The sequence below is a fragment of the Schistocerca nitens genome, chromosome 3 (assembly GCF_023898315.1).
Source record: "Schistocerca nitens isolate TAMUIC-IGC-003100 chromosome 3, iqSchNite1.1, whole genome shotgun sequence".
NCBI classification, from domain to species: domain Eukaryota; kingdom Metazoa; phylum Arthropoda; class Insecta; order Orthoptera; family Acrididae; genus Schistocerca; species Schistocerca nitens.
Genome location: NC_064616.1, coordinates 156,528,425 through 156,554,957, shown reverse-complemented (window position 1 = coordinate 156,554,957; position 26,533 = coordinate 156,528,425). Strand labels below are relative to the sequence as shown.

Here is a 26,533-nt window from a genome sequence, read left to right as displayed (position 1 = left end):
GGCTTGCTAATCTCACACTTACAATAACGTGACAAAAGTCATGTCAAACCTCCTTTTGCCTGGCAGAGTGCAAAAACTTGATGTGGCAAGGATTCAACAAGTCATTTAAAGTCACCTTCAAAAATAGTGAGCCGTGCTGCCTCTATAGCTGTCCATAATTGCAAAAGTGTTGCCAGCGCAGGATTTTGTGCACAAACTAACCCCTCCATTATGTCCCTTAAACATTCAATGGGATTCATGTTGAGCACTTAAATTGTCCATAATGTTCTTCAAATCAATCGTGAATGATTGTGACCCAGTGACATGGTGCACCATCATCCACAAAAATCCATAGTTGTTTGAGAACATGAAGTCCATGAATGGCTACAAATGGTCTCCAAGTAGCCAAACATAATCATTTAGAGCCAATGATTGGTTCGGTTAGACCAGATGACCCACTCCATTCCATGTGAACACAGCCTACACCATTCTGGAGCCACCATCAGTGCACGCACAGTGCCTCGTTGACAACTTGGATCCATGGTTTCATGGTGTCTGTGACACATTCGAACCCTGCTATCAGGTCTTACCAACTAAAATCGGGATGCATCTGACAAAGCCAACATTTTCCAGTCATCTAGGGGCCAACCGATATGGTCATGACCCCAGGAGAGGTGCTGCAGGGAATGTTGAGCTGTTACCAAAAGCACTCGTGTTAGTCGTCTGCTGCCATAGCCCACTAATGCCAAATTTCGTCATACTGTCCTCATGGGTATGTTTATCGTGTGTTCCACATTCACTTCACAAAGTGTTGCCTGTCTGTTAGTACTGATAACTTTATGCAAATGCTGCTGTTCTCGGTCATTAAGTGAAGCCCATCGGCTACTGTGTTGTACGTGGTGAGAGGAGATGCCTGAAGTTTGGTATTCTCGGCATACTCTTGACACTGTGGATCTTCGAATGTTGATTTCCCTAATGATTTATAAAATGAAATGTCACATGCCTCTAACTCAAACTGCCATTCCGTGTTCGAGGCTGTTCATTCCCTTCATGCAGCCACAATCATATCGGAAATCTTTTCACATGAAACTCCTGAGTAAAAATGATATCTCCACCAATGCACTGCCCTTTTATACCTTGTGTAGGTGATACCACTATCTGTAGATGCGCATATTACTATCCCATAAATTTTGCCACCTCAGTGTATGCACAAGGCCACTCAGTGATGGCATGCCTGCTATTAATGCAAAGCTGTCACAGTACTATTTACTTATGAAAGATTAAAAGGTAGCACTATGCTCCACAGTTAACTGATTATCGCCATCTACATATTATTCTTAGTTATGTTCGCCTTTTGTATAGCATCAGTCTGATGTGAGAATATTATAATGAAACACTGATAGTAGTAGAATTATGTGGTGCGGCCCACAATGCTACACACAATGCAGCAATGTTGATTTGGAAGCATGATGTTCAAGTGATTGAGGACCTGTTTCTACAAAATCTCACAAATTCATACAGCATTCTGTCTGGGCAGGATGGAGTGTCGTGCACATCATTGAACATGTGTACTGAGTTTCTCAAAGAACTACTGCACCATTTTTGTCATGAGTACATGCACTGTCATCTCAGCAGATGGTACTGCAATTGGGGGAAAAAAAACCAGTCTTACTCAACCGATCCAGAAGACCACAACTCTGGATACCAGCTGTGTACTGGTTACATACACAGTGAAGCCCCACTTTTACATTTTTCAGGGAACTTTACAAAAATGGTGTGGGAAAATGTAAAATATGGGAAATCACATCTTAAGTGGCGGAAGTTACATATAGGATTTCCCCTTTCATTTTTGCAATTTATTATGTATAATTACGTACATAATAGGCATCAAAATACTTACCTGGGACTTTTTTTATTATTGAAAAAAGATTGAGAGTTTTTTAATATGTTTAGCTGCTAATGTAACCAGAACTGGTAACTGTCTGGGAAATACAGTCATGTGACTTAATTTCCTATATATTATCATTTTTGGAAAACTTTTAACTGTCATCCATCATTCAAATAATAAAACACTGCACCAGTTACATATTTTTTTAACCTTAGCATAATGTGTTTCGAGAATTTATTCTCATTCTCAAGCATAAATATTTACGTAAGAATTTTTGTGGTGTTTCCGTATGTGGTGTATTGCATTTATTGCACTGTAGTTGTCTTTTTGAGGTTAAAAATTATTGTGTGTCCTACATTAGCCAGAAAACCACATACACAATCTGTCACCCACATTGTTTGAAGGTAAAACATCACAAAAACTACTTACGTAAACATTTGTACTGGATGGTGAGATTAAATTCTTGAAACATGTCTTGCCAAACATTAAAAATACAAAATTTTGCTGTTTAAACCAAAAACAATCGGGCAATGCAAAGAGAGCAATGGTGTCACCTAGTACTACAAGTGAGCAAATAACAAAACACGCGAAGTATAAGCACATTTGCATTCGAGTTAATGTAAAGGTTTCACAAAGATCACAGCAATCGTGAAGCTGCGAGTGCGCAGTAGGGACAGTTTGGAAACGGTTGTGACTAGTCATGATACCTTTATCCGAAGGCACTAAGTTAGTCCCATCAGCCACCATCCCGAGTAGAGCTGGGGAGCAGCAGAAGATAAAACAGTAACTGTTAAGACTTTTACCAATTCAGATCTGCCGAACAGAATGTGCTACTGTCAAGAAACTTAACCACATAACATCCGTAAACATTACTTGAAGGCCAGCATCATTTTACCTCACTTATGTCATATTCTTTCGCCACAAACATTTTTTCATAAAGCGTAAATCAGGAACATTATAAATATGTTAATGCAAAATTGGGTGTGAATTACCATTTTGAACAAAGTAAGTTTAATGGGAGTGGTAAAGTCATAAATGGTGTGAAAATGTTAATTCTGGGAATGTAGAAGCAGGGTATACTGTACCACGGATAGACATTCTAGGAAAATGTACATGGCGGCACTATCACTCACTGTCAACAGCCAGGGCAATATTCACGAGAAGTCACTACTGTTAAATTTACTCCAAACTTTTACACATTCATTTGTAGGATGAAGTAGAAATCTTGACACCACAATTTTTAACTGTCCTACTCACACAATTTTTTGAATTGGACAGTTGTTTTCACTACTGAGCTTATTTGAGGTGTGGGTGACACAGTGGGTGCCTTTCGTAATAAGTCACATACACAAGTGTCCAATGTAAGGTACCACATGTATGTTTCTTGGTTAACTGTGGCTGATCAGCTGTCCCAGCGTGTCTGTCAACTATCAACTTTTTCACATCTTCTACTGTTTGACAGCAATCTCTCTTTCATTAAGTTTAGCCTTCTCTGAAAATGAGGCACCATTTGTTCTTTACATAAAATCAAGGAACACTTTTGTCTTCACATTATACTCAAATATACAACTCGTGTCAATATGTACACTGGGATTTCAGTACAATTTGTCACAAATGTCACACAGTCAAATCGAAAATTTGACGAGTGTCTCAAAATTATATTTTCTTGTAATATAGGAGACTGCAGAAAGACTTTTTCCTTCATAAGATTGAGTGTTCCTGTAATAGTAGTAATTCAAAGTACTGGCTAGATAGGCAAGGTGACCTCATGGACTGCACTGCCCTTTCCCATTTTCTTCACACTTACATGATTTCAAGTCATACCCTTATATCAATACCCTACAGAAGTGCAAAGCACTTTTTGTAAAATCATGAAAAAATCTACTTTGAAGATCTCCCATGTGCTGTTGAATATAAAAGGTCTCTCCTTTGACTTTAATACCTACTACAAATTTTTCTTTTGTTTCCTTTACTGTTTGCTCAATACACAGACTGAATAACGTCGAATCTTCGTTGATCCATTATGGATTGTGGGATGACAGCTGGCATGAACTTCTTGATGCAATAATTTACCAACAGCCTTATGATTTGTAGAAGTTTATTTTATTTTATGAACTTCTATGTGCTGCTACCAGTTTCGGCATTACATTGATGCCATCTTCAGGCCCCACTCATCGCAGTCACGGATCCAGTTATATGGCTCCTTCCGTGTACAGCGATTTTACGACTATGACGAGTGGGGCCTGAAGACGGCATCAATGTAATGCCGAAACTGGTAGCAGCACATAGAAGTTCATAAAATAAAATAAACTTCTACAAATCATACGGCTGTTGGTAAATTATTGGATCAAGAAGAATAACATTGAGGATGTTTCCACTCGTATATCACCAAAATTAATTATCCAGTTTCTTTTCCTGAAGACTCACTTCTAAACCTATTACAATTCTTATGCTTGAAAAGATGTGTCATACTGTAAAATGAAATGAAGGTTGCTGAGTTAGCTGACAGATCACATCTATTCCATTTTATTTTATAACATGACACAGCATTTCACTCAGCCAGAGTTTTGCTACACATTATTACCCTGATACCTTTGCGTCAGAAACACTTTCCTTGTCTGGACAAACACGTTTTACCCCTCATTCATAGCTTTTAAACACCAAGTATTTGGATTTTATACATTATATACGAAAAGTTGTAGTACAAGTAAAACTAAAACTGTCAAGAAAATTTGTGTAACACCTACGATTTGAAAACATTGCTGTACAGCTAACATCTGCAACAAAGATAGACAGATTTTGCAACATCTTTCCTAGTTGCTAAGAAGCAAATGTGAAATGGCTCTGAGCACTATGGGACTCAACTGCTGTGGTCATTAGTCCCCTAGAACTTAGAACTACTTAAACCTAACTAACCTAAGGACATCACACACATCCATGCCCGAGGCAGGATTCGAACCTGTGACCATAGCAGTCGCACGGTTCCAGACTGCGCGCCTAGAACCGCGAGACCACCGCGGCCGGCGAAGCAAGTGTGAAAATGAGAAAGTGCAAAACCTTATAAATCGATAAAAAAAGAAGGAATTAGATGATCATCATATAGTTTGAATACGTGAGATGTTGACTAAATGGGAGTTTCGAACAATGGAGGGCAACAGAAGTGGGTTCTTGGTAAGCTAATAAACTGCTGAATGAGAAGGGCAAAGAGAGAAGGCTAAAGAGTGCACAAATGTTCTGTGACAGTTGGGCACTTGCAGTTTTATTACGTCAGAGAGATTGGAAGTGTATCCAAATGTACAAAACAGAAATCCAGCACAGCAAAAATGAAAACTGTCATGTGCTCCAGTTAACAATCTTACCTGGACAATGCCAATGGACGTGTTAAAAGGCCTCTGAGTAATTGGCTCATTCTCTTTCAGTAATCAACTAAACACACAAATTGTGTGCAAATTAGCTACTTTATGTCTTACACTTGTGTGTGTGTGTTTAAATACAACTAACAAATTATAATGTGCAAGTGAACTCACAGTGCCTCGGAGATTTGGCAGTCTCGATGTATCTATACGTCCAATATCCCACATCAGTACTTTACTGACAGGATCAAAGGAATATTTCCCTTGATTAGGAACAAGACTACAGTTTAGCACAGATTTTGGCATTGGAATTTCAATAACAACATTCTCGACCTGTAAAACAGAAGAACAGCTATGTACATTAAATGTTTCCTCTAAATTTCTGTTTAGAAAACTAGGTTGTCTCTTTCTTATTGTAACAGTTCCCCCGTCCCTCAGGCAATGTAAGAATGTGAGGAGGATAAATAAAAGGTTTTGCCGAAAGAAATCTCATTTGTTAAAGCAGTTATTAATGATTCTGTCACAGTTACAGTATTATATTAGGCAACCAGTTTCAAATCTTAAATGTCCATTTTTAAGCCTGGCCTACTGAGGCTGCACTAACAGTGCCTGATCTTAATAATAAACATCAAAGTGGCAACACATGCTTTAAAAATGTTTGCAGAATGAATGCCACAACCCATACGTGCCTCTTACCAAGTCAGAATTCTGATTTGGTAAGAGAATTGTTAATAAAAACTTTAAGAAATTTAACAAAGTAGCTGGTTCCTTGTCAACAAAACGTTGAAAAAATAAAATTAAAATAAAATAAACAAATAAAATATTTGGATACATGTCTAGTCTCTTCTCTCAGTTATACAATGTTAAGCAGCATAGATTTACACAACATGACCTGCTACTTACACATCTCTAAATGCTAACTTTACACACAGTGTTTGGCCACTAATAATAAAAAAAATTAATTACTTATAAACAAAACCTTACTCACAGTTCTACCAATTGTCTGTTTTGGTCCCACAGTTAGATCCAGTCTTCCTCCTCCAACATCTTTAAAGGAAATACTATGCCTTACATATATAGGGATTGCTACTATATTTTGAGATCCAATGTGGTAAGACATAAGACGGAAGTTCCCATCAGGAGGGATAAAAGACAACAGTCTTTCAGCCTGCAATAAAATAAAAAACATGGAATCAATTCATACACTGTAATCAGGACCACTATGTCAATTAGTCAATAACTATTTGAGCAAATCAAGAAACGTGCTCCACATACCCCATTACTACAACATGCTCTTTCTTCCAAGAAAGATGTAACATTTCTAACCTTCTGCAAATGTCACTACAGTGAAAGTCTCCATAGCTCTCCCACATAAAATATATCTCTCTTTATAAGGCATGTTTGTCACACGCATCTGGATGTTTTCATAGAGCAATAAATAATACATCTGTTACATTTTGGGAGTGCTGCCACAAAAACTTTATTTTTCTAATATTTAAGCCGCGTATCTTCTGGCCATTGAGTTAAAATAAAGGTTCTGACTGATGTAAAACACCATATATATAATATCTGTAATATTTGTATTCTTTGTCAGGAGCAGCATAATGGCTACACAGCAACTAAATATCACAAAATGGCTACACACAGATACTAAACATGAACATTTTGAAAGATCAATATTTTCTTTCAATCTTTGTGCATTTTATTTCACTTTTTTGTGCAAGAATTCCCTAGTAACACTCAGAACAATATTTTCACACAAAACATATAGCTCTTCATAACAAAACTACTGCAGAATTTTAGCATATCAACGTAATAAAGTACAACATTTTAAGTAACTTCAAAAACATATTTCTTTTACATTTTTCACAGAAGATCATAAGCTAGAGGTCTGCAAGAGATAATACTGAAATTTACGACAAGATGGACAAGTTGAAAACCATTTGAGTACATTATTTGACAAGGAGAAAATGATATGCAGTTATATATCGATTCCCATATCTGTGAACTGATTTTGAAGAAATGTCTTTCTTTGCACAAAGAATGAAAGAAAGAAAGAAAGCAAGCACACCCATGAACAAAGCTGCAGGAAGGACACTACCTAACAACATACTAAGAAACACCAGCCAAAACAGAACCAAAACACAGGACTATCTTATACGACATACTAGGTCAAAATTTTTAAAAACAGAATCTCACAGTAGACAAATATAAAGAAGAAATATAATACAAAATAGAATAAATTGAAGACATCAAACACAGAATTCTGTTTTGTGACCACCTAGAATGAACAAATGCTTCCAAATGGACAAAACACTGACCAGGTTCTCGTAATCTCTCCTCAGTAGCACCACTTTTAATCACCTAAAACCTGAAAGTGTACTTGAGTGTGGGATGGTGTTTCAGCAAAGATGTATATGGCACCTCAGTTTAGTTTGCACTCACGCACACATTTATTCTTCACTAGGATTATTAATAATGGTGACCAGCTTGTCAAGTACAAACGTTTATTAGCATGCTGGACTAGATCATCCCTACGATTACAGTGGCAAAGGTAATGATTATGCTGTGGCACAACAACACAGTTCACATTTACTCTAAAATGTCACAGTTCATACTTAGCACTACCCAGTAGCAGTTTATTAGAGAAAATACTAAACTTTGGTAGTTCAATTAACCCAGTTCATAATGAGCTTCAGTGTGTCTAATCATCACTTGTATCGATAACAATGACATTCCACACTCTTACTCATCACAACACAGTTCAATTAAAATGTTCCTTAATTTAGGTTACAGAAATCACTCTTAAGTATTTAAACATTAAAGTTCTCAAGTTTTGTGGTTTTCAGTGTGCATATTTTCATATACTGAATGTGCGCAGTACTGGCGTGAGTTAACATTGTGAGTGTGCCCAACACAAGTCTTACTTGTCAACTTACAAATTGTGAACTGCCAATTTCTGGTGATGTCTGACTACTTATAGATGGACACTAGAATGATATGTTATTTTGCATGTTACATTATGCTTTGAAAATCGGCTAGGCTAGATTTTATTGTTATGGAAGAACTAGCAAAATTAATGTGATTTTGGCTTACAGAAAATTATGGTGGTCAGAAATTTATACAAATACATGCAAAGAATTCTCCTCATGCAATGTGTGTCCACCTATTTACACACGATTGCCATATGGTAAAATACATGAAATAACTGATTAGCAAGTAAATTAATCAATGCTGTACATCAGTTTTACAGAAAAATTAAGGCAACAAATGTATGCAGTCAAAATTCAGAATCTAACAGTAGTTATGACAAAATGTGTGATGGAAATTAGCATGGGTTATGAACTTTGAGTTTAATGATTTTAAAAGATAATTAGTTTTGGATAATTTAAAGTACTTTATAGGAAAGTCGGACTGCTTAGCTCTGTGTTTATGTGGGACATTATATGTAACTAAGCTGATTAGCTCACAAAGTTTTTCATGTATCAAACTATAGTGCTAACTGTAATTAGCTGTAACCTTTAATTAACCTGCTATATAGCTAAACCAACATTACTTCTTGAATCATTGTAGTGGAAAGAATAAACGGAACTATAAATTTTAGTGATACTTAGTCTAAATAAGAACTTGAGATTTTTTAGAAAGTATACATGCCACTAGGTAAATGTATGGAAAAATATGACAAAAATTAGCCAAAGAGTTTGGTTAATTATGAGAGTCATAACAGATGGGAGGAATCCAACAGCTATGTCACATCATCTTCAACATCTCTGACTTGAAGCCAGGGAGGGAGAGGGTGGGAATGGGGTTTTTGAGGGGGGGGGGGGGGGGCGGGGGCGGCGGCAATCCCTAGTACATGATGCAGAATGTTGACAAAGGTGTAGAGGAAGTGCGCATATGGCCAGAAAATACACAAAGGTGAAACATCTTCAGAATAACTATGACAACATTTGAGATGTTCTGAGACAAGAAATTGACAACTGGTGCCAAATGGTTGGATAAACACAGTGAATTAATGAAAAAATAATGAATGAGAACATCTGTCATAATGTGACTATGAAGTCTTTTGCAATGTACTCCTTGGATAAAAGTCAGATAAAATCCCAAACTTTCAGTGCTTGTCTCCATCATCACCACCACCATCAATAATAACAATAATCATCATTATCTTGTCGGGAAATTTGTGTGTGACAATTCACGTTTAAAACTGAGATTGTAAGTATGAAGGTGTTATTTTAAGTGGCCCTCACATGGGCTATGGATGCAGACCAAATGCCACCAGATACGGAGATGGATCCATTTTGATATTCCAATGGCTTCCTGGAGAAAACAGAGAGAAAGACAGGCACAACATGAACAGGAGGAGGAAGAACAAAACATAGGGAACAAATGAAAAACTCCTGGAAAAGAATGAAAGGGAAGATTTAAGTTTTTTCATGAGGTCCGTAGTAGGACAAACAAATCAATTAAAAAAATACATTAAAAATAAATTAAAGTAAATTAAAAGAATAATATCATCATCATTTTTATGGAAAGGTGGCCGCACAAATTATTATTGATTTCAGGGCCGTGAGTGCCTTTACCAAAAAGCCTGGAGACTTACATGTCTGCTTTCAGATGCACTAGTAGGACATAAATTAGTCACCAAAGGACAGATTAACAACAATTTATATGGGGCGGTTAGAAACAATACAAATTTTAAAATATGTACTATAACGTGTAATTTGAGCTTCTCTCACACATTGAATATTTCATTAACTTAAGGAAGGCAGCTGGGGAACATCATCAATATTTCGACAGGTGAACATGCATCATTTTCATGGAGAGCATGTTTATCATTACTTCCAAAAGTTAAATAAACTTTGTTTTTGTCTTTACTCACATGAGTGCTGTTGACAAGGGATTTCAAACTGATTCAGAAGGCCTTTGACACTGTACCACACAAACGGCTTGTAGTGATATTGTGTGCTTATGGAATATCATCCCAGTTATGTGATTGGATTCATGATTTTCTGTCAGAAAGGTCACAGTTCATTGTAACTGATGGAGAGTCATCAAGTAAAACAGAAGTGGTTTCTGGTGTTCTCCAAGTTACTGTTACAGGCGCTTTGCTGTTCCTCATCTATATAAACTATTTAGGAGACAATCCGAGCAGCCATCTTTGGTTGTTTGCAGATGACACTGTCATTTATCGACTAGGAAAGTCAACAAAAGATCAAAACAAATTGCAAAACGATTTAGAAAAAATATCTGTATGGTGCAAAAATTGGCAATTGACCCTAAATAATTAAAAGTGTGAGGTCATTCACACGAGTGTGAAGAGATGTTTTGACACTGTACCACACAAACTTCAGTTACATGAGAAATCAGTCAATTTAAGACTGCACATTCAACTAAATACGTAGGAATTACAATTACAAACAACTTAAATTGGAAGGAACACACAGAAAATGTTGTGGGGAAGGCTAACCAAAGACTGCGTTTTATTGGCAAGACACTTAGAAAATGTAGGAGATCTATTGAAGAGACTGCCTACACTACGCCTGTCCGTCCTCTTTTAGAATACTGCTTACCAGATAGGATTGACAGAGCACATAGAGAAATTTCACAGAAGGGCAGCACATTTTGCATTATCGCAAAATAGGGGAGCGAGTGTCACTGAAATGATACAGTATTTGGGATGGACATCATTAAAACAAAGGGGCTTTTTAACTGTGGCAGAATCTTCTCACGAAATTTGAATCACTAACTTTATCTTCCGAATGTGAAAATATTTTGTTGACGCCGACCTACATAGGAAGAAATGATCTTCATAATAAAATAAGGGAAATCAGAGTTAGCACGTAAAGATATAGGTGTTAGTTTTTTCCATGCACTGTACAAGAATGGAATAATAGAGAATTGCTGTCAAGGTGGTTCGATTAACCCTCTACCAGGCACTTAGATGTGATTTGCAGAGTATCCATGTAGATGTACATGTTTTGATGTTTGCCATGGTAGTTCATTACATTAATTCCCCTGCTGTTAATCACATGAAACCAATGACTCGGTTTAGCTCAAAAAATTTGTACTTTGTTCTGATGTCCAAATGTTTGGTGGACCACCAAAACAATAATGTTGGACAATGCTGGACATACCCTCATATGGCAAGAGGTGGGAACAAGTAACACACCCAAGTATGGTGGTATGGGGAGGCATAATTTGGCATGGGTGTACTGATCTCAGTATCTTTCAAATGCACAGTCAAACCAAACATTGTTGGTGGAGCAGCTCTTGGAATGAGAGGATATTTGGTGAATGGACTAACCTGTATTTTCACCCAACTTAAATCCTATCAAGCATGTGTGGGATGGTTTGGGGAGATGTACTGCAGCACAGCCACATGCATCGATGACCATCCAAGTAGTTGTCAACTGCAATGGCAGAGAATGGAATGCCCTCCTCCAAGAACCCCTTACAGCCTTTTGGCCAGCATGGAAGCACATTGCAGAGTACGCATCACTGTTCATTGTGATCACACACCATATTAAGAACCGTGCCTCACCTTTTGTAATGTCCAGGGGACCATCACCAATTACGGTAACTTCAGTGTAATGGTTGTCATTGAATAAAAATGTCATACCTATTTGTCTCACGGAATATTTCTTTCAGTTACCTTCAATACTATACTGCAGCAGTTCTTTTGATGTGCAGTACAAATTTCATAGAGCTATGTTACTTGGCTGTGACTTGTCATTGAGCAATGCCACTTGGGAGTAACGTCAAATGAAAGTTACTTCCATGCTTAAGTTCTGCACATCAGTATATTTTGAGAGCTAATAACATTAACTTAAGTAAAAATGGTACAACAAAGGAATCATCTGTAGTATTAATATTATGCAATAAGTTAAGCTCATGTGCCCAGAAAAGGCATAAAAATCCTAAAACAGGATTAAATACCAACAACACAATGATTACAGATGGTAGAGAAACAGCTAACATATTCAATGATGATAACATAAATGTGGTAGAGAACTTAAAACTGGAAAGACACAAAGTCCACAAAGGAAGGTTACTAAGTTATCACAAAAATCAAGCAGAACCATGTTCTTGAAACCAGTCACAAAAGATGAACTCAGGGAAACTATAAAGAAACTGCAGTCCAGTAAATCAGCTGGTGATGGTGAAATATCGAATCATGTAATAAAGCAAGTAAGTGAGCAAATAATCTCACCATTGTTGGACATAGCAAACAGCTCTCTCAGAGATGGAATTTTTTCCAGAAAAACTGAAGATAAGCAGAGGGGTATCAGCGTAAAAGAAGGCGATAAGGACAACCCCAACAACTGCAAGCCAATTTCACTGATATCAGGTTTCTCAGAAATCCTGGAAATGCTTATGTATAACTGATTAGTTGACTGTCTGGACAAATACAACATTCTCATATGATCACAACACGGTTTCAGGAAGAGTAGATCTATGGAATGAGCAATTGTCAATCTGGCAGAATACATTATACAGTCCTTAGATGAAAAATAAGTTGTATCTGCAATGTTTCTGGGTCCCTCCAAAGCATTCAACACTGTTGACTGTGAAATACTGATAAGAAAAGGGGTGTTGATGGGAAAGAGAAGAAAATATTGTACGCAGGTGACATGACAATACTGAACAATGACCAAACTGTGACACAGCTTGAGAGAAGAGCATACATGTCTGCGAACACCACAGCTCAATGGATCCTGGAAAATGGAATTGTTATAAACCTAAAAAAGACTATGTATGCAGTGTTCAGAATTAAAGAGAAGGCTGTGCACATGGGTTTAGAGGCGGATGAAACGAGACTAGGAGAAGTGGAACCCACTAGATTTTTAGGTATTACAGTAGATAACAAGTTGAAATGGAAACAACATATTAATTCTGTCTGTAAGAAACTCAGCTCCATCATATTTATAAAAATGCAGCTAGCACAGCATGCAGACAAACAGCTCCTGAGCACAGTATGTCATGGACTTGTGCACAGTATACCATGGACTCTTCGAACCATACCTACAGTGTATGTGGTAGTGTGGGGGAAACTCAAATACTCAAGAGATAAAAAGGGCGTTCACATTAAAAAAAAGTCAGAATCATATTAAGAAGAAAAACCTCTGAAACATGCAGAACTGCTTCAAAAGACTACACATCTTAACTTTTTCCTCCTTGTACGTATATAAAACTATACTACATGTTACAAAAGATACTGCAGAGAGGACTACAAATGCAAGTGTACACAGCCACAGCACACACAGGAAGAATGACATATGAAGCATACCCCTCTGACTGGCAATGCTTGAAAAAGGACCCCAGTACTCAGGTATCAAATTACTAAGAAGTGTGACAACATACATGACACTAAGTTTTCAAAACACCTAAAAGACTATCTGGTGGAAAATGAATTTTGGTGTTGATGAGTACTGCTCACATTAAATTTGTAAATATTGTTAATTATAACCAATGATGTTAGAATAGTTAGGAAGTATTTGATAATGAAGGTTTTGGTATTTTTGACATGTCCTATTTTACATGCACATTCACTGCATACCATATAATCCTACAGGATCAAATAAAATTCAGTTCACTTTTATGATCATTGACTGACTCACACCCATCAACTAGACATGTACAGAAGACATTCTATTTCACACAATAATATAACATTCTTTCTTACATATTGAATGACATAGCTTTCCTATTTACCTATTACTACCAACATGGCAGATATGCAGCACATAGTGTATTTCAACAATAATGTGTGTTACATAATTCTTTGTTGAGATTGAAATTTTTGGCAGGCAGTCAGACACTCACAATGAGAATTTGCACAAAATTAATGAACCAGTTCTTCTCAATCTTAACAGTACACAGCTAAAAATGTTAAGGATAGCCAGTCTTCCAATTCATACACAGTTCAGCTCCAAGAAAGTTGGGGTCATCGAGATGTATTTCAGTATTTAAACAGCTAACCTGCCAATGACCCATGCCTGCAACTAAATTATGCATTAAAATTAATTCACTCTGATAATGTGGAAAATAGTGTACTAGCGTTTATTAAGGCTACAGACAGACTGTGTACACACAGGCCCTAAAGCGACCTCTAAGTTCCTAGCCATCTAGGTGTGCTAGCCCCGTTCGCTTTAATGGTCGGCTCAGACTGTTTTCAGCTGCAGAGTGAAGGGGGATTTCCCTAACCATAAAGAGTTGGTGGTCGAAACTGACTAGGCAGGTTTTAAGAGTGAATACGAGGTGGAATCCAAAATGTTTGGGACTGGTGCTGCCATCTGGAAAGTAGGAGTATTAGATCTTTGCACCACTAGGTGGCGAGAGCTGCATATCTGATGAGCAAGTGTGTGGAGTGGCATTCAGCTGGGAGGACGTGTTGTGTGTCCACGGTGATTTCCGTAATACTCTGTGTTTTGTGTGTGGCAATTTTATGATGGATCTATGAACAGAACAGCGCGTGTGTATCAAATTCTGTACAAATATCAGGAAAAGTGCTACGGAGACCCTAGAAATGATTCAACAAGTGTTTGGGGGACAGAGCATGAGCTGTACATGTGTGTTTGAGGGGCATGCTCGGTTCAGGGCTGGCCGTACAGACATTGAAGATGATGCTCACACTGGAAGGCCCGTTAGCTGCACAATGCCAGACATTGTTGCCAAACTTCAACAATTGGGTTGAAGTGTGCACGGACCACATCTGATGATCCAACCTTCTTGCCACGGGTTATCACCGGCAACGAGAGGTGGATTTATGGTTATGACCCAGAGACAAAGCAACAATCGTCCCAGTGGAAGAGATAGGGCTCTCCAAGACCCAAAAAAGCGAGACAGGTGAAGAGCAATGTGAAGAGCATGACATCATACCAAGAGAACTGTGCAAAAAGAATTTGTCGCACACAACCAAACAGTGAATTCCGCGTACTACTGTGACGTTTGCGACGGTTCCGTGAAAACATGCGGCAATGATGGCCTGAACTTTGGCGTCAAGGGAACTGGCTGCTGCATCACGACAACACGCCCTGTCACATGTCCTTGCTCACCAGGAAATTTTTGGCAAAAAACAACATAGCAGTTGTACCCTACCCACCGTACTCGCCAGATGTGGTATCTTGCAACTTCGCGGAGTTCCCAAAACTGAAATTCAAGTTGAAAGGCTGTCAGTTCGACACTCTAGAGATGATTCAAGAAGCATCGCTGGCGGTGATAAACACCCTCAAAGAACAGGACTTCCAGAAAACGTTTGACCAGTGGCAGAAGTGCTGGGAGCAGTGTGTACTTGCAGATGGGAACTACTTCGAGTGTGATGGTGACCATTAGTCCACAGGTAAGCAGGGTGTATATGTGGACAAGGAAAAAAAATTCACGGATTTTTCCCGGATTTCCCGGTAAAAAATAAACTTTCTCCCAGGTGAAAATACACTTTTTCCATGTTACGTGACAGTATGCTATTCCTCGAAACTGTAAAACTTATCAATCCTTTGAATGATTATGGTTTTATACACCAGCGTAGAATTTCCTGCCACCTTAGGAAACGAAATTCAGGGAGGGAAAAAAGAAAAAAATTTTTTTGGAAAGATGACTGATGTGCAGCAACATCTACACTGTATATTTTCATGTTAGAAAGCATAAATTCGAATTCCAACAAACACCGCATGTTACTTTCCGAAGCATTGAAATCGAGATTGCGATATACTTTTGTAAGCCAGTCATAGCTCATGTTACGTGATCTCACCAGCCAATGACAGAGGATATTCAGGGCACAGGACATGTGGTGTAGTCAGCCAATAGGAATATCACCGTTAAGTAGTGCAAACACACAAATAGGAAACGTTAATGGTTTAAATTAATATATACAGTGTTGCTACAAGGGGAAAAAAGCTTTCACATATTAGTCTCGAAGATTAATAAGCTGCAAGAGAAGCTAAGCTTTCACATATAATGTTGATCTTTTTTGCACAGGTTACACTTTAAGATACATTACAAATGTGCCAGTAAAATTTTTAACAACAACATAAATGTGTGATCTTCTGGGCTCCAAATTATATTGGTCATCCTCAAAGAGTTTATTTTCAGATGAGAGTCAAATGCTCAGTGATTTAAGAAATTCATTGTACATCCTCATACATAGATCATCTTGCGTAAAAGGAAATTTACTTTGAAAGTAACGCTTTTCAAATAATCATTCGCAATATTTTCCCGTGACCTGTTAGAAATAGGTTTTGTTTAAGCAGTTTCCAGAGAGCTACAGATAACAGGCATCACTCGCGCAGCTACGATGACGCAGGAAGCTCAAATGATCGTATGTGTAAGACATTAAAAGATCTTACATTATGTCTTTTACAAGACATTTGCGGACACTGTAATAGCATCAGAATTTCGTGGACCATACTAAAATGTATAATTCGGCTTAAAGTGCACATTCGCATGTCCAGATTCGAATGTAAATTTTCTTGGAGTACCAGCACTGTATTATCTCATGTTTGGTTCTTTATTATGGTATAATTCCAAACGTGTTAGAAGATGAAAAGGTGCACTTGAAATTCAACGAACAGTTAGAACTAGCCAATAATGTGGAATTACACATTTCGTTTCAAATAAATTGAATGCCTCAGTGGAAAAGATTAATGAAAGTCAAATTTCTTTAGCAAACCGACAAAAATAACTTCATTGTTCTGCAAGGCAATTAATGCTTGACTGTCAGAAAGGCAGAAATAAAAGGCAGAAATCTGTATTATCTCATGTTTGGTTCTTTATTATGGTATAATTCCAAACGTGTTAGAAGATGAAAAGGTGCACTTGAAATTCAACGAACAGTTAGAACTAGCCAATAATGTGGAATTACACATTTCGTTTCAAATAAATTGAATGCCTCAGTGGAAAAGATTAATGAAAGTCAAATTTCTTTAGCAAACCGACAAAAATAACTTCATTGTTCTGCAAGGCAATTAATGCTTGACTGTCAGAAAGGCAGAAATAAAATAGTCTGAAACTAACAACAAATTTTAGCCTTCCGTAATTATGTGAATGTATTTTAATTCACTTGATAGCTCCCGGTCACAGAAAAAATCCTTTTTGTTTTCATTTGACGTGAGAGCAATTGACGAAGAGGAAACAGCAAAATCACTAAAACGTAAACAAGGGTCACGTGGGGACTATCCACCTCTCCAATACAACTCAGACTGCTCTGTGCATCAGCCCCGGATCTATGATATTTCCGAACCGGGCAATACAGGATAGTGTCCCCCCCTCGACTGTTTGAGGCAGGACGCCAAAAATTTAAAAAAATCCACTTTTCAAGAAATGGTTCAAATGGCTCTGAGCACTACGGGACTTAACATCTGAGGTCATCAGTCCTCTAGAAATTAGAACTACCTAACTAACCTAAGGACATCACACACATCCATGCCCGAGGCAGGATTCGAGCCTGCGACCGTACCAGTTGCGTGGTTCCAGACTGTAGCACCTAGAACCGCTCAGCCACAGCCACACTTTTCAAAAAAAATATGTTCATTTTGTAGCGCACATCTTTCCGAAGAGTCTGATACATAAAACATACGTTTTCAAGGAAATATGAGACATTTTAAATGGTCGTAAGTGTGTCAAAGTGCAGTGTCACACCTCTTCACACAGCATTTTTCTATTGATCGTCACTGTATTTCAATCTGTGAAATTCAAACGTGTAATATTTTGTAATGGATGCCATCAAACTATATTCAAGACAGTGGAAATTAAAATGTCCTGCGGTGCCTCTCCTTCTCCCAGTCGGCCAGTTTGTCATCCTGCCCCTCTTAAAAAAAAAACTCTGAATTAATATTGGATGGGATTATTTGCAACCGGAAGAAAAAAAACTCTTCAGAAAATTTGCACTCTTTATTGCTTATTAGCTAGTAACTTGCTGTCTATGACATAAAATTAAATATAGGATACATAAAACCAGTAAAGACAAGAGACAAGCAAGACAGTACACATTTCTTCAATCCTTAAGTTCCAGCATTTCTTTCTCTCTACTCCTGCTACAGCTTTACATGACATTCTTTCCTTTCTGGGAAACAATCTATTACCTTATCAAAGTTTGTCAAACGTTTTGCTACAAGAAAAAACGAAGTGTCGTTGTCGAATACTGAAAAAGCTGTTAATACAAATAGTAACCAAGATTGGTGTGTTTTTTTGATCTGATTACGTATATTTTGTCACTGTCTGCTAGATAAAATGAAATAGGCCTGCCTAATATTGCAGCAATTGTTATACACTCCAAATAAACGACACAGTTTTGGCATTTTAAATACACCACAGAATATAATTCAGGAAGTACCAATATCAAATGCCTATTAGGCCACCTACAAGCAAAAAGTTTTATGTTAGGAAATAGTTTCACATTTCATTTCTATGCTCCAGCTTCTCAAGCATGAGATCAAAAAGTCGTAGTACGAAATTTTTATACAAATGATGTCCCCGTTTCTTCTCCTTTCTCGTCCTAACAAACAACCTTGTCATAACTAATTCTGTAACTATCTCTGCCAGTGTCTAAACTTATTCTCCGATTAACTCCACTAACCCCGCCACAATCACCAGTTTAGTTATTCCACATTTATTGTCCAGTTAGTCGTTATTAAGTGTTTGTACAACGCGTCTTCCGCGCTACTCCCAGAATACAACTTTAGCGGCTGCTATCCGGGCACTGTACAACTGGCCCTTACTAGTGTAAAGGACTGGCCAAAACTTTTGTGTCAAAATTTCATTTTCTTGGATACACCGAGAAGATAATACATAATCTTTTTTACCTCTTACTCCTGTTACTCATTTATTTCCATTCTGGTAGTCTCAACTTATGGATTTCGCTAGTAATTATAACAACGCAGATCATTCGCAATCCCAGTCAACCACATAAACAGCGATTGGCATTCAACTGTTCGGCTTATTCCGCTCAGCTCGTGTAGCCCCTTCTGGCTGCAGGAAAGTTTATTTCTGGATGCAATGGGGATTCCCCTGGCAGAGACATCACATACACTATGCACCCATTCAAAAATCAACTTACGATTCATTCAGAAATCAACTTAGAATTTGTTCAAAAATGTTCAAAATTCTACAGGGATGCATTTCAAAATCAATCAATAGACCAACGTGCACAGGATGCTAGGCGCTTTGTGAAACAAGGTCTGTTTTGTCAAGAATATGAATTTGGTGCCGCCGCCCCCTGAAATTGCCACCCGGGGAAGATACCCCGGTTTGCCGGGCCTGTTACGCATGCGTGAATCTGCCAGCTTAGGTCGCGTCAGTAAAATTTTTCCGGGTAGCATCTGGCTGCTATTACTTATACAGCTAACTGCCACACTTCTGTAGCCAGAAGTGGGAGAAGGTACTACTCGTACGCGACTCAACTGCATATGAGCTCACTCGCAACTGCTCAAACAAATTTAATGTAAGCAGTTTTGACGTCACGCTCATCGGAAGCAATTTGCTGTCATGAGGCACTGCACAGTCTTCCTAAAGCCTCTGACACATTTTGCTGTTGGCAGACACTTGTATGAGCACTGTGTTTTGGTGTTCTACATGGCGCATTTCCTTTGGAACATAAGTCTTATTTTAGTTTTCTTTCTCTCGTTCATGTTTTATTGCTGCAATATTATTTGGGCAGTAGCGAGATACAGTAATATCCTTTGTTAGAGTATAGGTTCTTACCAATCAAAGTTACAAAAATTTAAATGAAAACTAAAACAATGAAAACTTCCTGGAATTCTAAAATATTCCTGAGTTTTTCCCGGTTTTCTCCTGGATGAAAAAATTCCCGGGTTTTTCCCGGATCTCCTGGTTGTCCCAGGTCATATACACCCTGGTAAGGTTTTTACCAGTTGGCACCTCATACTTACACAGCACGGTTGCTGTCACCAACATCCATTACAAAAAAAGGTTCTTGAAGTGCTGTCTAGAGGCAGCACCTTACAGAGGCACTGCTTCTGATTCCAATTGGCTGAAAGGCCTATATCAGGCCTGCCAAAGTATGGCCTGTGAGTCATTCCCCTGCGGTGAGTGCTCCCCCTTCAACACAACACGCACGGTGTTATCACGGCCTGTCCACAACCTTTAGTTCATCTGTTTATCAGCTGTCAAGTGGGGCAGCATTTCTCTGACTGTTTACTCAAATTGTACACTGTCATACCTCCACTCACCGTCCAACTTCAAAAAGACATCGCTGTTTTGTTAGTCAGCTTCCTCTTTGAGGTTTTTTTTTTCACCTTTATTCATCTTAATATTCCACTACTTTTCAGGTCATCATTTTGGTTATTCTGTAGCTATTATCCTGGTCATTACTGTGACTGTAATTCTACTATGGTTCTTATGAATGTCGAAAACAAAGAACATGGAAAACACATTTACAATGACGAGTGGGAGATTAAGTACTTTTTTGTAAATAATTCCGACGAAAAACCCCAATGATTAATACGTAAAAAATGCTTTAGTCAAAACAAAGGTAACATAATCTTTCTCGGCATTTCTCTTTGCTCCACAAAGCCGACACATAGGTATTACTCTTGTGACAAACAATGTGCTTCAGTTGATAAGTTAAACAAAAAAAGGAGTTGTCCGAAACATAAAGTCTTAGAGAAAAGATTTTAACTGCATTGTGTACAGTATGCTTCAAATTATTCAAAGATCAGAAATGCTTCAGTAATGGCTTACTTGTGAAAGAATGTGCAACAGAAATGGCAAAAGCATTTCCCTTTATTGTGCCACATATTCATTGGCAAGTATTAGTTCCTTTCTGGCTGTCCATATTTTGACTACATGATATGTCACACCCTAAAGCCTCGAAATGGGCTACTTGTTCATGCTACCTGTTCATTCAGTTTACTACTGAGGACTATTTTTGTTGTACAATGTAAGCAATGTAAAAATTACAAATGAAGTTTCCGCATACGGACTCAATCCCATAACCCTGGGATTACCATTCTGTACTCTTTTGCGCTGCATCAACTGCTGTCTAGAAACTACACTAACCTAAATGGGACGTGTCTGGCCCACCGCACACAAAAAGTTTTAGTTTTTCTAAATGCTTGGCCATTGGGAGCTACTATTCCTGTCACTTTCATTTCTAGCCGAGTACTGCACATACCAGAATAAATTTGGATGAGATCTGTGACGACAAGTAAGTGCAGCTGCCTCCTTAGTACAGTATGGAAGACAGAGAGAATATGAAGAGTGTTCACAGATGCATGCATGGAGTTCTACTTACAAGGAGAGGCATCCAGGGTGGGATCGGCTTTATGGAACTAAATGTAGGGTGATATAGGTTAAGATCCCAGGTATCATACCCTGCAATCATTCACCCTGGTGAGTTCTTGTTTGCAAGTAATTGACGAAGAAAGTACCAGAATTTTGCGTGATGCTCAAAAATGTTAAGAAGTTCTGATTACACAGTTTGGTTGCTGGTTGTGTGGTGTAATGGACAGGATAGTAACCTCACAGGCAGGAGGTTGTGGGTTTGAATCTTGCCAGGTGTAGTAAATCTTTTTTATTTTCAAATCTTTACTGAAATGACTTTGATCATAATTTTTATTCAGTTAATTGATGTAAATATTTTTTTTTTAAATTTCCATTCCTTTATCACATTATTTTAATCACCATAAGAACTTTTCATTTATTTCATTTTTTTCTTAATACTATTCTTTTTCCAATTGGAATTTTTGTGAATATCTATTATAATATTAAATTATCTGACAATTCTAACCTATCAGTTAAAAAATGAAAGACCAAATAATCTATTATTACTGACTGTGCAGTGGTGTGAAAAATGTAGTTTTCATTAACAGCCGGGCAATTTTTTTGCATGGTAATCATCACACAAACATTTAAAACATAACCTAAATACCTACTGCACTATAGACAAAATACAGCAGACGAAGATTTAAAGGAAAGATGGATTTATAATTACAATGAAATTCAAACAAAATGCAAAAAAGATCTAATGAAGGCATTAATGTGGACGAAAAAACAGTGTGGTAAAACAAAAGAAATTAAATTTAAACGAACACACAAAATTAATGAAAACCTCACAAACAAAGGTTTCAAGTGGAAAAAGATTGATAGGAAAAAAATGAGAGCAAATGAAGAAGTTGATATTATGATTAAAATGATGTGACAAAGGAATGAAATAAAAAAAATGACATTTAAATCAGTTGATTAAATAAAATGATGATCAAAGTCATTTTGATAAAAATTTAAAAATAAAAAAGATTTACTGCCCCAGGCGAGATTCAAACACACAAACTCCTGCCTGTGAGGCTACTATCCTGTCCATTACACCTCACAACCATGGGTGGTCAGGCAGCATGAGAGTGATTTTTTGGTGTGGAAGGGTTGACAGCTGCCAAAATGCAGATACTGTAGGTGGTTAGTGGATTTAATATAGACAGAGGTGTGGATGGAACCGCGAGGTGGACGTCAATGCCCAGAAAGTTGGCACTTCTGGTTGAGAAAGATCAGAGGAAGCAGATAGGAGAGAAGTTGAGGTTGGAAGGGAATGAGAATAGGGTGTCTTGGCCCTCAAGCTAGATCTTGAAGGTATCGTCAATGAGTCCTCACCAGACAAGGGGTTTGGGGTTTCGGGAGGCTAGGAAAATTTCCTTTAGATAGCCCAGAACAAGGTTAACTTGTTGTTTGCAAGGCAAGTGCCCATCGTTGTGCCATGGATTTGTTAATATATCTTCCCTAGGAAAATTTCCTTTAGATAGCCCACAACAAGGTTAACTTGTAGTTTGCAAGGCAAGTGCCCATCGTTGTGCCGTGGATTTGTTAATATATCTTCCCCTCAAAGTAGTTGTGTGTCATGAAGTAGTTGGTATATTCTCAATGGCATCCCACACACCTAGCTTCTACATGCCCCCCAAAATCCATAAATCCAACAATCCTTGATGCCCCATTGTGGCTGGTTATTGTGCTTCTACCAACAGTTAACCACTTCCTTCACTGACTGTTCATCACCCCCACCTCTTTATCTCCTGGACCCCTACCCATCACAGTTAATGCCACCTCCCAATTCACCAACATCCCTCATGCCCATGCCTTGCTGTAATCAAACACTACCTCTCTTAACATCTTTCAGACTCAAAACCCATACTCCTTACCAATACTACTACTTCTCCTTTGAGAGGAAGATGTATGAACAAATCCACATAATGGCTATGGGTACACACACAGTGGGCTATCCAGAGGAAACCTTCCTACCCTCCCAAAATCCCAAACCCCTTACCTGGTGAGTGTTCACTGTTGAAATCTTCATGATCTGAACTCAGAGCAAAGATGCCCTATCCTCAATCCTCAGCCTCAATAATTTCTCACTTATCTGCTTCACCCAGTCCTCTTCAACCCAATGTGCAACCTTCCTGAGCGTTGACCACCTCCTCTCTGATGGCTTCATCTACACTTATGTCTGTTATTAAACCCATTATCCCCAAATAGCACCAGATTTTGACAGTTGTCTTGCCTTTCACACCAAAAGATCCCTCCCATACAGTCTGACCACATGTAGACCTGTAGTGACAAGCACTCCCTTGCCAGTATGCTGGCATTCTTATAATGGCCTTCACAAACAGGCACCACCCCCAAACTTTGTATGTAAACAGATTTTCCATGCCCTATCGTCACATACCCCTAACCCTCCCCCACCATTCACAAGAATCAGTTACAAGGGAGCTGCCCCCTCTTCACCCAGTGTCACCCTTGACAAGAACAAATGAACTATATCCTTCACCAGGGCTTTGATTGTCTATCATCGTTCCCTGAAATGAGGGACATCTCCCTCTAGAGCCTTCACACCCCTACTCAAGTGGTGTTCCATCGCCCACCCAACCTACACAACATCCTAGTCCATCTCTATGCCATGCCAACTTCCAACCCCTTGTCACGGGAATTGTATCACTGTGGAAGACACAGTGCAAGGCCTGCCCAATCCATCCACCCCGCACTTCCTATCCCAGTCCAGCCCAGTCACAGGCTTATCTCCCATAACTTTCCTAGCATCAAGTTCTGTTAACACACTGTCCGCATACTCTCCACCCAACAGTTTCTCCTTCCCAAATCCTGTCACTATCTCTCAATTCATGTCTCTTCACTTTCATCGGGCGTTGTTCCCCAACAGCTCTGAGACCTGTGCATCACCTGCCTAGTCTGTGCACTTGCCACCCCTCCCTCTCGCATTCCTAGCCAGAAAACTGGCTGCCTTCCTCTGAGCCACTAGCTACCCACCTCAAGTCCCCCTTCCTGTGTCCCCCCCCCCCTACTCATCCCACCTGTGACAATCACCACCCAACCCTGGACCACCTGCCGAACTGCAATGCTAGCATTGTGCGTCCACCCATCACTACATAGGGGCACAGAGGTGTGGGCTCTCTCTCTCTCTCTCTCTCTCTCTCTCTCTCTCTCTGTGTCTGTGTGTGTGTGTGTGTGTGTGTGTGTGTGTGTGTGTGTTACACTTTAACCTGACGAAGGCTTTATTACAAAAGCTAGCAAGTTTTCTATGTTTTTATGTGCACCTGTCAATGACTCAAAGGTTGTGCTCTTGCGTAAACATTTTGTATACAACCACGTGTGCAGATAATCTCAAGGTTAATGCCAGATATTCACTGTATTTCAAACATTTCATAATTGTGCAATGAATATCTGTAAAGATATACCATTAAATGGGGTGAAGTTGACCCCTGGGGTAAAGTTGACTGCAAAGTTCAAAAAATGTATGATGTTTAAAAACTGCACATTGGTGATGAAAATTCTTTTATTTTAGTTATTTCATTCACTGTGAAAAGTTCTTAATTTGTGGTAATGGCTAACATGTACAGTATTCTGAACCTGTATCAGAATGCTGATCTTTTCAGGAGGACCTTTTTCTCTCTCGAAGTTCTTTAATGAGTTTTTATCTGTGTGACTGGCATAAAACAACCCAAGCAACTAAGTCATGTGTCATGCACTGATCCTTCATAATGGTAACTAGAGCAATAGTAAACTTTATTATATTTACTTATATATGGACACACAAATAAAACTTTGTAAATTCTTGGTGGAACTGGGGTGAAGCTGAACGTATTCACTCCAGCAGTTACTTTATGACAAACATCTGTGAATGTGGCAACACTGTGACCTAATGAACACAGCAACAAAGTGACAGTGGATGCAGCAACAATTGTCTATTAACAGTATAGTGGTGGAGTGAGGAAGTCACAGTTGCAAGTGTCTGTCTGTTAACTTAGGAATTTGTCACGTAGATCGGTTTGTTATAATGTACAGTTGAGATTGTTAAGGGCAGTCAGTGTGAAAATGCCACATAAGTACACTCGTGGGGGAATTTAAGAAATATAGCCTGGGTGTTTTAGAACTGTCTCACAGAAATTTTAAATGGAAAAATAAGCATTAACAAGGCTACCCGAGTATCTAAAATTCCCAAAGGATCACTGACACAAAGGATTCATGGCTGTTATGGTAAAACACTAGGTGATCAGCCAGTTTTTAGGGCTAAAGAAGAAGAATGTGTGTTTCTCTGGAATTTCACAAATCAAAATTGTGATCACATTTTTTAGTCCTTAAATTTTCTTCGCATGTTCCACTGGAATTAGTATTAAAATTTAAATATTATACCAGAATCATTTTCTTTCATAAAGCTCCAGAACAAATAAAGTTACCCCAGAGTCAGGAATAATTGACAATTACAACATAACAGATAATCAGTAACTTCACCCCCAAGGTGGAGTGAAGTTGGTTGACTTTTTTTCCATCTGTTACAGCAAAAGATAATAAACACCAAACATTTTATCAATACAGCTCAATACCCATGCTCTGAAAGAAAAACCAGTACATTAATTTTACTTGTTTCAGAAATATTTGAAGTCCAAAATTGGTCAACTTCACTCCATGTGACAGTAATGAAATTCTTTCATGCTAAACTTGTAGTAGATGAAACATTTTCTCCCATTCACAGAATGGCCCCATTGTGGTAGGTGTCGGTGTTTACTTTTGACTGTCCCTCATGCCTTGTTTTTAAAATCACAGTGGCATAAAAAAATTTCACTGCTTTATTTAAGTTTATAACAAGTTTCCTAAGCCTAAAAAGAAGGTGTTCTCCATGTTTAGAAGATTGTACCTCCATTTATTGCTTGAGAACACAAAAATAATATTGCCTACCCACTTTCCAACCCCTCAATCAACAACAGTAAAGCAAAGGTCTTTATTTGATCCCTAATAGCAATACTGAAGGGCTTACCTTTCTATCTATGACGACACGATGATATAATTCACAGCAGTGTTTGTG

At 38.4% G+C, this 26,533-nt stretch overlaps 1 protein-coding gene across 2 annotated transcripts in view; it reads right to left on the bottom strand.

Annotated features, from left to right (window-relative positions):
- Window positions 1–26,533, bottom strand: part of LOC126248099 (AP-3 complex subunit mu-1) — a 153,343-nt gene that overhangs the window by 15,873 nt on the left and 110,937 nt on the right. For both annotated transcript variants that reach the window (XM_049948769.1, XM_049948770.1), the window contains 2 exons: window positions 6,209–6,388; window positions 5,395–5,553 (listed from right to left, as the gene is read on the bottom strand). In XM_049948769.1, coding sequence (XP_049804726.1) covers window positions 5,395–5,553; window positions 6,209–6,388 — 339 coding nt within the window. The remainder of the gene's footprint in view (window positions 1–5,394; window positions 5,554–6,208; window positions 6,389–26,533) is intronic.